At 53.4% G+C, this 16443-nt stretch overlaps 1 protein-coding gene across 1 annotated transcript in view; it reads left to right on the forward strand.

The window, feature by feature from the left end:
- The window catches only part of KIRREL3 (kirre like nephrin family adhesion molecule 3), a 58937-nt gene that overhangs the window by 11843 nt on the left and 30651 nt on the right, over positions 1 to 16443 (forward strand). The window contains exons 2-3 of the mRNA XM_065738335.1: positions 5561 to 5710; positions 7530 to 7679. Of these exons, the coding sequence (XP_065594407.1) occupies positions 5561 to 5710; positions 7530 to 7679 (300 nt within the window). The remainder of the gene's footprint in view (positions 1 to 5560; positions 5711 to 7529; positions 7680 to 16443) is intronic.

A 16443-nucleotide genomic window follows, 5' to 3' on the forward strand; every position in this document is an offset into this window, starting at 1 on the left:
AGCACCCCCAGCCCAAACATCTGATGCTGCTCTGTCCCTAAGGTCACCACGCAGTGCTCTGTGGGAGCTGCATTCTCTCCTTCCTTGGTGCAGCCCATTCGTTTATTTTCTATCAGCACAGCACCACGATCGGGCGTTTAATCTCTCCAGAGGTAACTCTCAGTGCTGCTGCTGGGGGGAGGCCGCCGATAAATATCCCTCAGTAAGTGTGCACTCACACCTTTCCCAGTCAGTGGCTAATGACAGAGCGGGAGGTGACATTTCAGCCCTTTCTGCATGACTGACCCAGCTGCTGGTGGTGACTTTGAAAGCAGCGCTGGGATTTCGTGTGGGTATCAAAGCAAGCCAATCTAGTAGACAAATGGATCTCTGAAAGGTCCGACGTCTTATTCACAGCATCTCCTGTCTGGAGCTGCTTAGTGGACACGGTGGGATGCGGATGTTCTCTGTAAGCAGTGGTGGGGGAGCTCAGAGATGTGGCCAAGGGGCAAAGGGCAATGCCAGGAGCAGAGCACCGTCCTCGTGCTCCTCTCTGGCAGCAGCACAGGTGGGGGCACAGCCCGGGGCAGCTGTGCCCCTCGGTGACCCATCCAGGGGGTGGCAGTGGGGTTGTTATCTTCCTTAGGGTTGAATAATTCAGCGTGCCGAGGCCGCGTGAGCTGCGCTGACGCAGTCAAAGTAAAAAAGGCCGAACTGACATTTTTGTTCAAACAGATCTTTTATTTTTTTTTTTCCCCTCCAGGGAAACAAAACAAAATAATGTAAAGCTTTGAGCGAGTGAGGAGCTTCATAGAAATTTCCTTCTATGAAGCAGGAGAGGAGGGCAGGGCACAGCTCTGGCTGTCCCCACCGCGTCCCCCTTCTGGGGGCTGCTCCTTGTCCCAGGGCACACCCATAGCTTCCCTGGTGGGATTCAGATGTCCTGCCTGGGGACCCACGTGTCCTTCAGTCCTGTGGAGGTGCAAGAAAAGCGTGGTCCTGCCCCGAGGAAATCCTCGCTGTGCCCCAGAGCATCCTTGGGATGCTTCCCCAGGTGGCACCTCTCTCTGGGGGCGATCGGAGGACGGGCACGGCGGTGACAAGGGACCGCAGTGAGGGAACATGGCATGGCCGTGTGAGTGACAGCTCCTGAGAGCGTTGTAAATAATGGAACGCTTTTGTCTGCCTGCTTTTCCCAGCCACTGAAAAATCAATGCGGGCGCGTGCTGCACAGCGCGACGGCCTCTGCAGGGAGCACGGCGGCCTTGGCCCCCAGGGGAGGACCCGTGGCGTGGGCAGACCAAATGTTTGTCGTGGGGTCGATAGAAGGGTGGGGATACGAAGGGGAGATGATTGGTTGGGAAATGGGGATGGAGCCCTCCCCTAGGCATGTCCTGCAGCATCCAGCCCTGGGATGTGCTGAGACTCAGAGCCAGCATCTTCACATCGTGATGTCCCTGGCTCTAAGAGGCGAGAGGAGTTGGACTCGTTGACCACTATGGGTCTCTTCCAGCTCAGGATATTCAGTGATTCAAAGAAGGACCTCCTCAGACGCTTCCTGGGCTTCAGTTCTCCTGCAGCAGAGGCAGGACAGCCCCTCGCTCCCGTTCAGCCACGCAGTGCTAGCTCTGCATCAAGGGACAAGGAAGGCATCCCACCCCAGCCTTTCATTTCCAAACAGTTCCGTTTCTTCCAGTCCTCCTTCAGCACTTCCATCCCCTCCTCAACAAAAAGAGCTAATTCTTTTCAAAACACAATGGAAATTCAAAGCTCTGCTTACATAAAAGCAGCCGTGGTGTCTCCATTTCTAATGAGTCATTGTTCCCCCTGCGAGTCCCTTGCTTCTTATTACAATACTCACTTCTCTTGGGTAATGAAAATGTAACTATCCGCCGCTCCCGGGTGCCTCTTCTCCTCTTGCAGCATCTGCGTTGTGCACAGGAGCCTGCAAGTGGAAATCATTCAGGCGAGGACTTGTGCAAACACTGCAGCCCTCGGAGGGCCGAGGGAGTGGGGATGGAGGAGCTGCAGGGCTGCGTGCTGGTGGTGGGGCCTCTTCTGGGCAGCCGGGGGGGGTTGGGCTCTTGGCACCACATGGGGATGCTGGGGCTCCTCTGGAAGTGCTGCGATGTGATTTCCCTTGGATGTCACCCACGTAGCAGCATCGCTCTTTGTTTGAGAGAACAAGGCAGCGTTACGGAGGAGTGCTGGCAAACAGGAGCCACAGGTGCAAAACCCATTAAGGAGATACAAAGAGTTCTGAAGTGGTTCTCTTTCTTTTCTTTCTTTTTTTCATTTTCCTCTCTTTTTTTCTTCTCACACTTTTAGGACAGGCTTGTGACTTCACAGGGCTCCGGCTTGTGATTTCTGCAAGCAGGGTTGGTGCTGCTGCCGGCTGCTGTTCACAGCAGGGGCTTTATTCTCCCGTTTTATTCCCGGCATTTAGGATTTCAATAGCTGCAGAAGTGCCCCCTGCTTTTGTCTTCAAGAGACTCCCCCAGGAGGGCAGGATTCGGCCAGGCCAGCACAGCAGCAGCCACAGTGTCCTGGGACTTCACACAGCTCCATAGGACACAAAGCAAAACCAATGGCCAGCAGAGGAAGGGACCCAGCACCGAGGGTCCCTGGCACTTTCTCTGCCCCCAAACCCAGTGTGGGAAGCCAGGAGGCATGGTTAGCATCTTGGCTGCTTACCTCTTGGTGGGGCTTTTTGAGGGCTTTTTCTCTAGAGGTCAATTTTAACTCCGGTCTCTGCGAGGGTTTGGGGTTGGTTTGTTCTTAAAGCTGGATTTCTATGGCTAACTCTCCGTTCAGTGTCCAGGTGGGGCATGGGAAAGCTCTGGGAAATAGGACTCCTTGTGGACCCGCAGTGTCTCATGTGATGGATGGAACCTCAGAGCCAGGGGGCACTTGGGTTTGGAAGGGGATGATCCAATCCCAAACCATTACAGTGCCCCTTCTGTTTTGGCCTTGGGACTGCAGAGCTCTGTTCTGAAGCCCAATTGCCATCTTGTGAATATTTTGTAAAAGTTCACGGGGAAGAAAAAGCCAAACCGGAGCGTTTCAGCCCATTTTCTTACGGCTGAAACCACTCACTCTGCCTCTGTAAATCATCCTCTCCCTGTTTCCCCGTTCCCAGCTATTTCCTGTCAAGTATCTTATCTCCCTTAAAACTTTCTGCAAATTGCTTGTTCCTTTGACATTAAGACATAAGGCGGCTAAAAGCTGCACGGCGAGCAGCCCTGTGATCTCCCAAACCCAGTTAAACCCAGTAATCACACGTTAAGCTGATTTGAAAGCGAGCTGAGCTCCGCCTTTGCTTTTTTCTTTCTTTGGCTTTCTTCTCTGAAGCGTAGGGAGCAGCCCGGAGCAGGGCTGGGCTGGGTGCTGCTCTGTCCCTCCCCTCTCCCTCATCTGCTGTCACCATCTCTCGGTCCTGAGATGGATCCACGCACCACAAGGGTTCCCACTGACCATTTTTCACACTGAGCAGAGGGAAGCTCAGGGCAGCAGATGCACGCCGTGCTCTCACTCTTCCCGTGGCCGTCAGCTGCACTCTAAAACAGATCAAGAAAGGGAAAAGAGGGGATAGAAAAGCACGGGCAGGGCTTCATTTCCAACAGCAATCACCAAACGAAGCCTCTGCTTAATGGGCATTTTCAGAGGGCACGGCCACCTCTTGGTGCTGCTGCTGCCTCTCGTAGCTCCCAGCCAGCACCTGATCATTGCAGTGCTGTGATCTTTGTTTGGTGATTGCTGTGTTCCAGCACTGTCCCTGCTGGCCCAGCTCGCCGTGTGCTCGCTGTGCTCTGCCTCCTTTATCTCCTTTCTCCCATCTCTGCTATTTCCATGATTTCAGTATTGTGTGTCCCATCTGTAGAGCTGGGTAACGCCTGCTGTGAAATCTCTGAGGCCTGGTTCAGATGAGCACGTGTTCCTGGTGGTGCTGGGGCTCAGTGTGGCAGGTAGCGTGTCCCAGCAGGACAGTGATGGGGCAAGGGGGATGGCTTCAAAGTGAGAGAAGGGAGACGCAGGTGAGACGTGAGGGGAAACATCTTCATGCAGAGGACAGTGGGGCCCCATCCCTGCATGTGCCCTGGGCTGGGGGCTGGGGCTGGGAGGTGCCCCCCAATCCAACCATCATTGCGTGACTCTGTGAGCCAGCATCTCCCACGGCTGCTGTGGTTGGGTACGTGTAGCACAGCGTGGTGCTGGGTCCAGCACCGTGACCTCCTGGAGTACCCATGATGAAATCCAGGCTGCCCTGCGAGCATAGGAGTGATGGAGCCTCTGAAAAACCTGGGAATATGGTGCTGCAGGTGCCTCTGACTGCAAAAATTTCCACAGAGCTTTTCAATCTGCTGTGTAGAACTGGTAGAAATCCCCAAAGGACGGCTCTGCTCCTTCCCGCACATCCTCAGCTGGCTGGGAGCAAGTCAAGCTGCAATAAATTAAGTGAAATATAAGTATTCACATGGGGAGCTTAGGCTGGTTTAGCTGCACAAGTTGGAAAACAACTGAGCTTTGCAGCTTTGCCCTGTAGGCACGGCCCAGCAACTCATTTGGAAACGAGTTGAGTTGCAGGAACTTGTGTCACACTTAACCTTGGTTTAGGATTAATCATCAGTCAATGATTAAATTGGGTTAATGCAAATTAGGATTGAATTGATCTGGGGTGGTTCGTGTGGAGACTGTCCTGGTTTTAACACATTGATTTTGAAGCACCTCTTCCTGCAGCCCGGAGTGATGTGGGGTATCGAGCGTCATTGAGCTCTGGGTGTGAGTTTCTTATTCTGTGCTCTGTCCAGAGTGATAATTATCACCCTGCGGGGCTCCTGAGCTGAAGCCCCGAGGTGGCACAGTGAGGAGCAGCCCCGTTGCTCTGATCCCTTTTTGGATCTCTCCATCCCCATGACTGAGCACGACCCACATGCTCAGCAGACACAAAGCACCGCCCCCTGAGGTGCCCAAACACCAGCACATCAACCTAGAATTGGGTCGTTTTAGGTAAATAAGAGGGGCATTTATGACTTCAGCATCAGAGAGCAGTGCTGCATCCCTGCAGGGCTCCCTGGGATAGCCCGGGTTTGGCTCAGGGATGCTTTGCAGGCATTTCTTCTTGCTTTTGTACTATATTCTTCACAGGATGCCAGGGGTAGGCGTCCGTGTTCACACCTCGCCCGACTGCAGAGCACAGCTCTCGTTCTGGGGAGAAAAAAAATAAAAGAAAAAAAAACACAAAAAGATTTAACACCCGGAATGGTTTTCAGTCATGACAAAGGGAAGGGACGATGATGGATTTCAAGGAGTGAAAATAAAACACAACGCCAGCACTTAGCGCGCCCCGATGGGAAATAGGTCAGAGTGAAACAGCGAGGGCTCAGTGGGGAAGGAGAGGCTCTGCCCCTCGGGAGGTGCGAGACATCTCCGCAGTGCAGAGCTGTCCCGAGGGCTCGGAGCTGTCACTGCATCCCAGGGGGTGCAGAAGGGCAGAGGAGGGAACATAAAACCGTAAGCACGGAGCGGTCGGAGTTCAGACCGCTGGGTCTGACGGCCTCGTCCTCTCTCGCCCCCTCTCCAGGTCAAGCGTCCTCCTTCACGCAGCAGCCCCAGGACCAGGTGGTGATCGCCGGGCAGCCCGTGACACTGCTGTGTGCCATCCCCGAGTACAATGGCATTGTGCTGTGGATCAAGGACGGGCTCGCCCTCGGCGTCGGACGGGATCTCTCCAGTAAGTGGTGGCACTGCGGGGCCGAGGCGGTGCTGCCTGGGTGCTGAGCTCCGCACCCTCACCTGGTCATTCACCACCACTGGGGTAATAGCTGTTAGGGAGCGCCTCTGGAAGAATGAGATGGAAATAAGTGCTTGCTGCAGGTGAAAGCCATTTCTACTTAACAGCCTCAAAACTAATATTTGCTCTGAGAATAATGAGTGTTCTCACTGGAACTGCTGAACCCTTTGGCTGCACCCACGCTGGTGCCCGGATTCGGAGTGAGCAAAGCCTTGGCTGTTGGTTTCCCACAGGTGGGGAAGGAGGTGCCCATGTTCCCAAACCGGGCTGAAACGCTCCATGAGCAGTGCCTGTAAAAAAGTGTTTGGGCAAATGTATTTATTGAGACCCAGCCGAGCCCTCAAATCACAGTTTGGCAATAAACCTCCTCAGATTTCTCATTATTTAATCCCATTATATGAGACTGAAAATAGCTTTCTTGCCACTGGAGAAGACTGGAGCAACTGTGGAGTAGAGAGGCAATTTATCCCATACATTTTGCTGAAAGATATGATTATTCTTCAAAATATTTCCCCAAAATGACAGGGAAGGGTTCACTTGAGAGTCAGCAGCTGCACCCCAGTGTGCAGAGCCAGCATCAGGCAGCAGCAGCCAGAAACCAAAGGAGAAACGGTGGTTCTCAGCCTCCAGGGGCCCTGCTCTCCTCCCAGGAGAATGCCTGCTTTTCCTTTTCTTTGCTTTCGTTGTTGTTTTTATTTAAATATGTATAATTATCCATTTGCCTGAGTGAGCTCTCCTTTCTTCAAATAATTCTCAAAGCTTGGTGCCACAGCTCTTACCCACAGCTGATTTTTCCCTACAAGACCTCACAACACGGATGGGTGACAGCATCTCCACGGAAGTATGTGGCTCATGTGAACAACTTCCACAATTAGCAGAGCTGGGGCTGCTTTAGCAGGAGGAACTGCCAGCTCGCATGCTGCCGGCTCAGCCAGTCATCTAATTAGCTAAATACAAACAAACCCATCATTTGTATTTCTTGCGGTTCAGGAGAGCAAATCCTGCTGCTGATAGCTTGCAAAACAACAAAAACAGGAGCGTGCCAGGCTGCCTGTGCACAAATCAGCAGCGCGTGGAGGGACGCACCGGGGGCTGCTTTCCTTCCGTGGTGTCACGCTGAGCTGTGCTGCTCCTTGGGGGCCGTGCACAGTCCAAACTGGGGGGTACCACAGAACCACAGCGTGGTTGGGTTGGAAGGGACCACCTCCCAGCCCCCGCAGCCCCACTCCTGCCATGGGCTGGGTGCCCCCCTTGGGTGCCTCCAGGGTTGGGGCACCCACTTGTCATGTCATGTCATGTGTCGGCTGCACCACTCGGTTTGGTGTCACACACAGACTGCTGAGGGCTCCCTCGGTCCCACTGTGTAGGTCACTAACAGAGATGTTGAAGAGCACTGGGGTCATGTGGCAGTGTCAGAGGTTTTCAGCCCAAGCGCAGAGCATAAAGAATTCAAAAAATCTCATGGCAGGTCTTGGAGGACAGGGACGGGGTCCCAAATGCATTCACATCCCAGTGCTCTGCAGTGCTTGCTCTTGGCACACTGAGATTTAGGTTTCTTGTGGCTTGGCAAGGTCAGGTTTGACCCATTGGGCAACAAAGCTCCTGCCTTGCTCCACCTGCGTTTTGCCCCTCTGAATATGAAGGCACACCTCGGGCTATGCCAATCCCATCCTTTCCCTAGGGCTTTCATCTAATAGGGCAAAACCTGGCTTTGGGATGATGCAGGAAGCTCACCTGTCCCATGCTCTGCGTCCTACAGGCTACCCACGCTATCTGGTCGTAGGAGACCATCTGTCTGGAGAGCATCACTTGAAAATCCTCAGGGCTGACCTCCAGGATGACGCTGTCTATGAGTGTCAGGCCATCCAAGCTGCCATCCGATCGCGACCGGCCCGGCTGACCGTCCTCGGTAAGTCCAGTGCTCCCATCCCTCCCAGCTCAACAGAGCAGCAGCTCCGGCCCCAGAGTGCCCCTGTATGGGAACAGAGCCTCCGTCAGCCCCTACAAACTGCGCTGCCTCCTTCTGCTGCGAAGTCAGGAGACGTTGCTGGAGCCAGACAAAAGAAATAATGTTATTTAATTAGAGCTAAAGATTTCAAAACTAATTTAGTCCCAGGGAGCACAGGCGTACGTCAGCGCTCTGAGCGTTGATTGAGCAGAGAGATGCTTCTGTGGATCAAAAGGAAATCGTTATTATCTTTGGGGTTATGGAATGTGTTGAATAGATGGTAGTTAATGTTTATGTGCGTATACATGGTAGCTGCTAATTGGTGCATTTACCTAAGATGTTCGGCAACTTATGTTTGCAGTGTGTTTTCCTTTTAGGAAAATTAAAGTTAGAGCACGTTCGGTGTACACGTGATCGATGAGAGGATGGGGCTCTGCAGCCCCCAGGCTCCCATTGCTCCTATTGGATGTGTCCCTGCAGATGTTCTGGGGGAGCCTGGGGGTGGTGAGAGGGGGGGAGGGGGCAGGAGGTGGGAAGGTGCTTCCACTGCTCTCCTGGGGGGGCTGGCACTGGCTCCCGGTGCTCGGATGCAGTGTGTGTGTGGTGCAGTGGGGTGGTCCTGCTGGGCCGTTCCTCCCCGTCCTCCTGTGCCACACTCAGGCTTTGTCCTCCGGAGCATCCTTTGCTCACCTGGTGTTCCACATGGGTTGGTGCTGCTTTGTCCGTCCTTGCCAGCTTTTCCACTTCCTCGGCATCGAGAAATCCCCTAATGCCTCAGAATTCAGACTCCAACCGCTGTCATTCATGTCTGACAACAGCTCTACGGGGCTGACGCCTCCTACTCCCCTGCTCGGATGCAGAGCTACACCATATTTTAATTAAATATTTAACGTTTTGTCACATTGTTTTCAAGTCTACATGGTTAAATGTAGTGGAACAGATCATTCCATAGCCTTGGAAGTCCAAGCAGTCAAACAGATGAGCCTATCAGTGCCATCAGCATCAGGAGAAGCCTTGTATTTGTGGGGTTTCAGGGACAGATACTGCTCAGGAACCCAACCAGCCCATCCTGAAGCTGGAGGAGCCCCTTTCTGTGCCCTCCCATTGCCCCATGGGCCACTGCCATCCCTGGGGATGTCCATCCAACAAGGAACGGGTGGTAGCGTGGGATCTGGGGGATGCAGAGCCAGCTGTGACAGGTCACCCAGAGCAGCTTGGAAGATGTGCTGTGAGCTTCTGGGAGCACGTGCTGGGAGGGCAGGGGCTGTTGGGTTGATTTCAGGAGCCACAGGAGGTCTATTTGCTACCTGGTACATCTTTAATGGCAGGGTTTCTTAATTTATGATCTATTTAACCAAGCTGGGGGTATTAATTAAATAAAGTAAGAGCCTGATTAGGTCTTGGAGAAAATTTAAAAATAAAATCAGACAGCAATCGAGCGAAATTGCAAAGCAAACACTTTGGCTGTAACCACCGGAGAGTTCCCTCCGGTCTTCCATCAAAGCTGGGAGCAGGGAGGGCAAATACAAGAGATTATATAGCCAACAGATGTGTGTTGTTAAAATATGCATCTGCTAGCCGTGTAGCTGGAGGAGCCGCAGGGCTGGCTCGTGGAGCCTTCTGCACCCGGGGGACCATGCAGGAATCGGCGGCCCCGCCAGCCGAGCTGGGATTTGCAGGCACGTTAATTAGTGTTGAGTTCCCAGCTCTCAGATGCAACCAAGCGTGGATAAGCTGGGAGGAGAGGGAGGAAAAGGGGGGCACGGGGTGAGCCCCATCAGCAGGAGGGTGAGAAAAGGCTCCAGGAGACAGAATCTGGGAATTGGAAAGCTCCTGGAATCAGTATTTGGGAATTGAAAGGCTGTGTGGCTCTGCATGCCACCGTGGGGAAAGGGTCAGCCCTGGGGAGATGCTGGGACCACAGGGCTGTGAGGATGGGGACAGAGGAGCCACGTGCAGCGGTCGGTTGATAGCAATTAACTCCTGCATCGCCTTTCACTGTCTTCATTCTCCCCCTCCACGGCCCCTTCCAGCATTAACTCTGCCCCCGTGTGCGTCCCATTAGAAATGAAGCTTTCTTAAATCAACATGAATTATTGAACGGTACAGATTAAGTTAACTCGAAGTGAGAGCTCCTGCCCCAGAAGATGGGATGGGAAGAGCGGGGGTCACGGCGGTGCCACGCGCGTTCCCGCTCAGCCACGACCCTCCTCCTCCCTCTTTCAGCTTTTTATTTCATTGAAATGTCTCTTTCCATCGTAGCCTCAACGGCCCTCCCCTGCAGAGCAGAGTGAGCTGTTTCCATTACCAGAATGATCACTGGCAGCTCGAGACATCTGTGCTTCCCAGCTTTCCTGCTCTTTAGCGGAGTTTGATCAGAAAATGAAGAGGTTATGGCCTGGGAAAGGCCATTTTTCAGTATTAGTTTGTGATGCCAGGCTGTGGTGGGAAAATGGAGCAGGGGCTGTTGCAAAGCCTGATCCAGTCCAACCTGGAGCCAGCTCAACTATTTTCCCGTACTTTTAACAGAATTAAATTCTTTGAATGCAAAATTCAGCCTGAACCGGCATGTAGAGTCAGAATGTCAATGTGGAACAAAAAGAAATGAGTGATAGGAATGCAATCATTTTCTTCCTGGTAGCCTGAAAAGCCTTGAAACAGTTTCTGTCTTCACGAAGCTGCCTTTTCTGCTGGGAATTATTTCAGTGGCAAAATAGTAACCGGGTCTACAGAGAATGAAACAGCAACATCAAACAATCGAGCACAAATCCCAAATAACTTAAATGTTTGATGCCGTGTCTGAGCAGCTTAAGTTTACAGCACTCGGAGCCAGCTCAGAGCCAGCAGCGGGGGCACTGGGGGCGGGTGGGTGCAGAGCTCCCTGTTGGAGGAGGAGGATGGGAGGCAGCCCCATGGGTGCTGCTTTCTTGCCTTGGAAGGAGATGGGCAAAACCGGTTGATGCTATCCCTGGGATGTCCATCTCAGAGCACCGTGGTGTTGGGTTCATGCCATGTGGGCGTGCCACCCTCATTACCATCAATGAATGTCTTACTGCTCACACTCATGGCACTTATAGGGGACTGTAAGTCAGGACTTGGTTTCCTCGTAAAGCTGTACCCGCCCTTCTGCTGCCTTCCTCGCAGCGATGCGAAGATGGGGAGCTCAGGGCTTTTGTAAGCCCAAACCTGGAGTGATTAGCTGATGCTATTTTATGGACAAGCCTGCAAAATTCAGGCTTCTTGCAAGCCCTGTGCCCTGGGGTGAGGTGAGGCTGTCTTGTTCTGCAGGTAAATTAATGGATAGGGCTGGGAACGCAGAGCCAGGTTGGATGCTGAAGGGAGATTTGGGTGCCTGGCAGCTTGTTTCTTCTCTCTGGACTTCATCTCTTGGTCTTCCAGCAACGCCACCTCCCATCAAGCTTCACCTTGCCTCTGTCCTCAGCACTCCTACCCACATGCTGAAGAGTGAGCAGCCAGTAAATGGGAGGCGACGCATTTAGGAATGATTAATGTCAGGATTCTTGCACTGAGCTGTGATTTCTTGTCTCGATGCTGGGAGGGCCTGACCTGTGCATTTAGCAAGCACGAAACATTCAGCTCTGCCATGGAGAGCCTCGTGCTCTGTGCTGAGCTGATGGATGCCACGCTCATAGAGCTTGTGGAAACCAAAACTCGTGCCTGTGCAAAGCCCTCTTTGCTTTGCACACGCACACATCCCTCCCCCAATTCCCAATCACAAAATCCCCCCATCTGTACCCTGCACACGCTCCCCTGCATCTGCATCGTGCACATCTCCTGCATCCCTCCCAGCACGGCACAGACTGCAGCACTGCAGGGCTGGGCATTGCATGCAGGTTGTTAGCGACCTGACACCAGCACCACTGCTGTCCCCTTGGCAGCTGGCAGAGAGCAATGGGGCCCTCAGAGCATGACATCCCTGCAGCGACTGCCCCCGCTTCCCCATCGATCCCCTGGGTGAAGAATGAGCCCGAGGCTCAGCAGGGGCAGGGATGGCCTGGAAGCAGGGAAAGGCTGCAGGAGAGGCTGCAGGAAAGCATCAGGTGCTCCTGCTGCCTGCCAGCCCTGGGGCTGAGCATCAGCTCCCCCCCTCCAAGGCCCAGACATCTCATGATTCACCCACGGGTGTCCTTTGTAATTGGTGGGAAATAGCCTCAGCCCAGGGTTGACCGTCTCACGGTGTGGCAGAGGTTGGACAAACGTTCCTCTGGCATTTGGCACTAAGGATGCTCAGGTTAGCATCCCACGCCCACCTGGGACAGGTGCGAGCACCCCGAGGCCCAACCTTTGCCCCACACTCCTTCTCTGCCATGTCCAGACACTGCTGGCCCCCCACAGTCACTGCTGCTGTGAGATGAGGGCTGTGCTCATTCCCCAGGCTGAGGTCTGTGATGTGGGACAAGGACCGGGGTGCAGAGCTTCGTGCAATCGCTGCTCTCAACCCTGAGCTCAGCGGGTGAGGCGGGGGAGTCACAGCAAATCATGGATTTAACACCTCTGATGAATCTCCGTTGCAGCATGAAATGAGAAAGGAAAAGGTAGCTAAATGGAAGATCTCCCCTGGGCAGCAGGAGGCTGCAGCTCTGAGTGCTGGGAAAACAAAAAAAATACATAAGAGAAAAACAGGAGCTAGGGAAACCTTGTTTCCTTTAACTAAATACTGCAGAACCTTTGCAGATTGGGAGGGATGTGGGCTCAGAGCCACCGGTATCACTCAGAGCTCTCCAGCTCCATCTCCTTAACATGACCAAGGGAAGTGAAATCCCATGAGTCCCTGTGAGCTTTGGTGCTCTGTCATTACACCACGGAGGCTGATAGCAGCTGTCTCCTTTTGGGAAGTGACAGTGGAGCACCCAACCTGGGAAGTGCCATGGATGCCAGCACCCAACTCCTGTGCAGCACTGCAGCACGTCCCTTGCTGCTCCTTCCATAGGGTCACTTCTCTCTGGGGCTTCAGTGCATGGAGGAAAATGACCCAAGAAATAATGGGGAGTTCCCTGGAAGCTCAGGCAGCAGGAGCTGAAGTGGAAGCAGAGGGTGAGGTGGATTCCCGTGGGGAGCAGTAGCAACGCTCAGGTTTCTGGGTGGAGATGCAGGAGTGGAAAAGGGCTCGGTGGCATCATATGGGCTCAGCACCAGTGGGAGAGTGCTGTGTGCTGCCCTCTCTGTGGCAAGGTGGAAGGGAACCCAGCGCTGCACGGCCCAGCACATAGGTCTGCCTGAGTTTCTGTGCTGCCAGAGGCTCCATGCATGACCTTGAGTGAATCTTTCGGGCTCCGATCCTGTAGAAAAGAAGAAAGGAGAAGCAAAGCAAGCAGCCTGGGGCTGTAAGCACGGCGCTGGTTGCAGCGTGGCCAGCATCCAAGAGAAGGCCATTCCGTGCTCTGGGGCTGAGCAGAAATGCTGCTGAGTCAAGATTTTGACCACAGCTATCTGTATTCTTTGGGCTGTAGGTCGTGCTGCCCCTGTGCATGGGGATGCCTTCAGGTGCCCTCCCCCTGCAGTGCTGCCGGACACCCAAACAGCTCCGGAGCGGCTGCTGCTTCGTGTTCAGGTTGTTGCTAGGGGAGCCCGTGGTGGGCGAGAAGTGACTTTCAAATCAAGAGGCAGCACGAAAAATTGCAGAGGGAAAATGAAGTCTTTTATGACAGCACGTTTAATTGCCAACAAAGGCAAAAATTCGCCCCTCTCACGTTCGGTTCAGCGGCTCCAGCCCAGACAGCAGCTGCCCCCCGCACCTCCAACTCCAACTGGTGGGCTGAAAAGATGCAGAAGGTATTTAATGATAATGATAATGATTTACATTTATATAGTGCCTTGCATCCACTGGGATCACAAAGTGCTTTATGTATCTATGGGTAAAAACACAGCGGATAACGAGCGCCGCATCCATCACCAAATGGCAGCGCTGCCGCTGCTCCGGGGTGGGCTGGTCTCCTCCCCACTGCTGTGGCACTTGGGGTGCTGCGTGGTGATTCTGCCATAAAACCAGGTGATAAAACCACTTTAAGAACAACAATGTCATCAAGAGGAGAACCCCGGCTGTCATAAAGCCGCACGCAGCAGAGCAGGAGGGGAGAAGGTTATAAATAGGGATCGTCCTCGCCATGAAAGCAGCTCGGGAGGGGGGAAGGCTGAGAGCTGCGTGGGTCCAGGGCAGAGCTGCTCCTCCTGGGACGGTGGTGGTCGGATTAGATGAGCTCAGTGCCTCTTCCAACCCACTCCTTTGCAAGCACCATCCTCCAGCAGCTCTGCTCTGCTTCGCAGGCACTCAGCACCACGTTGGCCCAGAGGCCGCTGCTGAACGTGGGGAGCGGTTATCAGCGCTCCTTATCCACGCTCCCATCTTATCTAAACCAGTTCAGGTGGCAGAGCCGAGAGAGGGAAATAATTAAGCAAAAAGGCAGGTGAAACACTGATGTTATTATTTCTTAAACTGCCCAAACCTTTTACCCCGAGTGTTTTATTTCTTTGCTGTCCCGGTGACACCTAACAAGGGAGAAATGGGCTCCTCCAGGTTATCTCACCCATCCACACACACAGACCCCCCCCCCTCCTTCCCCACCAAAATATAAATCTGTTTTAACTGGTCCTGTTGGCAAGACGGAGAAATAATTAAGGCGACGGTGGCTGAAATGTTGATGTTATTACTGTAATGCAGCCGCCTGTTTAGTTTCTGTGCCGATGAAATGCAACCAGGGGAAAATCAGTTTTAAAGATTGCCTCCCCGAGATGCAAATGGAGGAGCGGAAAGCATGTAGTCAGGAAGAAACGGTCTCAAACCAGGAAACATTTCAAAGTCGGTGACAGTCTCTTAGGGGCTTTTAAGACCACAATTTACCTTTTGACTGCATTCTATTTTCTCTGAAATCCTTTATTTCCCTCTTATTTATTGACTGGAGAGACAGCACAAAAACGAGAAAGTGATTCTCCAGCCGCTGGTCTTAAAAATCCATAGAAGAAAATGATTCTCCAGGGGGCATTTTTTTCGTCGTTGTTGGGCGCTTGCTCGCTTGCTTGATTTTCTTTTAGCACTCTCTGTGAACCGGCGCTTAATTGAATCACTTTGCACAGAGCCGGGGTCGGGGACGAGGGGTTGTGATGGGAGGAGTGGGGAGCACACCCAGCCACAGTGCCAGGGATCTCATCCCATGCCCCAGGAGCTGTGGCTGCAGGCAGCTCAGCTGCAGGGGGAGCAGCTCCTGGGAGCAGCAGCGCTGCATCCCTCTCCTGGATGAGCATCCCTCACCTGGATGAGCACCCCACTCTTAGATCAGCATCCCCCTCTTCAATCCACATCCCCTCCAGACTAACATCCCTCTCTTTGGTTAATACCTTTCTCCTGGATGACTTTCCTTCTCTATTTCTCACACCCCTCAGGCTGACCCCCCTCTCAGTGCAGCAGCACTGAGGGATGGATGAATATCCTCACCATTTTTTTGCACTTCACGCCACGCACTGCAATCCCAGGTGCTCCTCTTCACCCCTTCCCTTTCTGCTCCTCTTCCCCAGTTCCCATAGCACCTCCAACTCCAGCAGAGTGCCCCCGAGGACACAGCCCCCTGCACGCTGTTGCCGTGCTTGCAGCACCCTCTCCTGTCTCATTTCCAGCTCTGCTCTGCGTGCTGGGATCCTGTGCATGGGGTGAAGCTGTGGGTCCACAACGCAGCGCTGCTCCTCGAGCTCTGCAGCGCTGCTGGGAGAACTGGGGCATATTTAACTAAAAGCCATTTCTAGCAGAGGTTTGTTATAATTACTAATTAGATCTGGTTATAATTATCTCTCTCTGCAATCCCCTACCTGCCGCAGAACAGCTCTGCTTCCTCCTAACAATTAGCAGAGAAACTCTTTTATGATGTGCTGGGTGATTACATTGCAATCGCCGCGCTGACTTATTAAAGAAGGGCTGATATTTACAGAAGAACAAATTAGGCTAAAATTAACTAGAGTAAATGAAGAATACCGGGTTTCTCATCTGCTTCCCTTTCTTCCCTGCCTCTGGGGTCACTCCTGATGCTCTCGGTACAGAACTGAAGCACAGCAGATATCCCCCCCTTGGCTGTCCCTCTGCCCTCCTCTGCCTTCATTCAGTGCACAGTTAACCACAGTGCTAGGAATGAGCCCAGGGCAGAGGCAGTGGCATCCTTTTCTCCCCTTTTCTCATTGCAATGAGTCATCTGTGTCCAACTCTCACTCCTGTGTCTGTCCCAACCCCCCCCCCCCGGCGTGTTCCTGGTGGGATGTGCAGGAAGCTCTGCAGAAGGGCTCAGCACAAACTGCTTTGTGTGCACAATGGGGTCAGCGAGGCTGCAGGAGCGAGGGGGAATGGCTGTCCTGCTCCTCGGGGTCTCAGGGTGCTGGTGGTACCCGCAGAGCTCACTGCTGCGTGGCACATGGGGTTGTTTGTGGATGCAGGGGACTGCGGGGTGACAGCAAGGTGGCTGCAGGGTGACACTGGGGTGACATTGAGGTGACCGCGTGGTGGCTGTGGGGTGGTGGTGCCTGTGCTGGACACTCCTTGGCAGAGGCAATGCAGAAACCCAGGAGGATGCTCTGTGCTCATGCCCCCATCCCTCTCCAGCACATGAAAGCATCGCCTGTTGCCAGCGAAGGCCACGTGTGTTTGCAGACACCCATAACCCCACGTATTTGAGCGTGTTTTTGTAAGCCCACTGCCCGATGGATGCCACGTGGGGAGGTTGGATAC

Source organism: Cyrtonyx montezumae, unplaced genomic scaffold (assembly GCF_038088225.1).
Source record: "Cyrtonyx montezumae isolate F1298 unplaced genomic scaffold, pur_monq_1.0 scaffold_22, whole genome shotgun sequence".
Taxonomy (NCBI): Eukaryota; Metazoa; Chordata; class Aves; order Galliformes; family Odontophoridae; genus Cyrtonyx; species Cyrtonyx montezumae.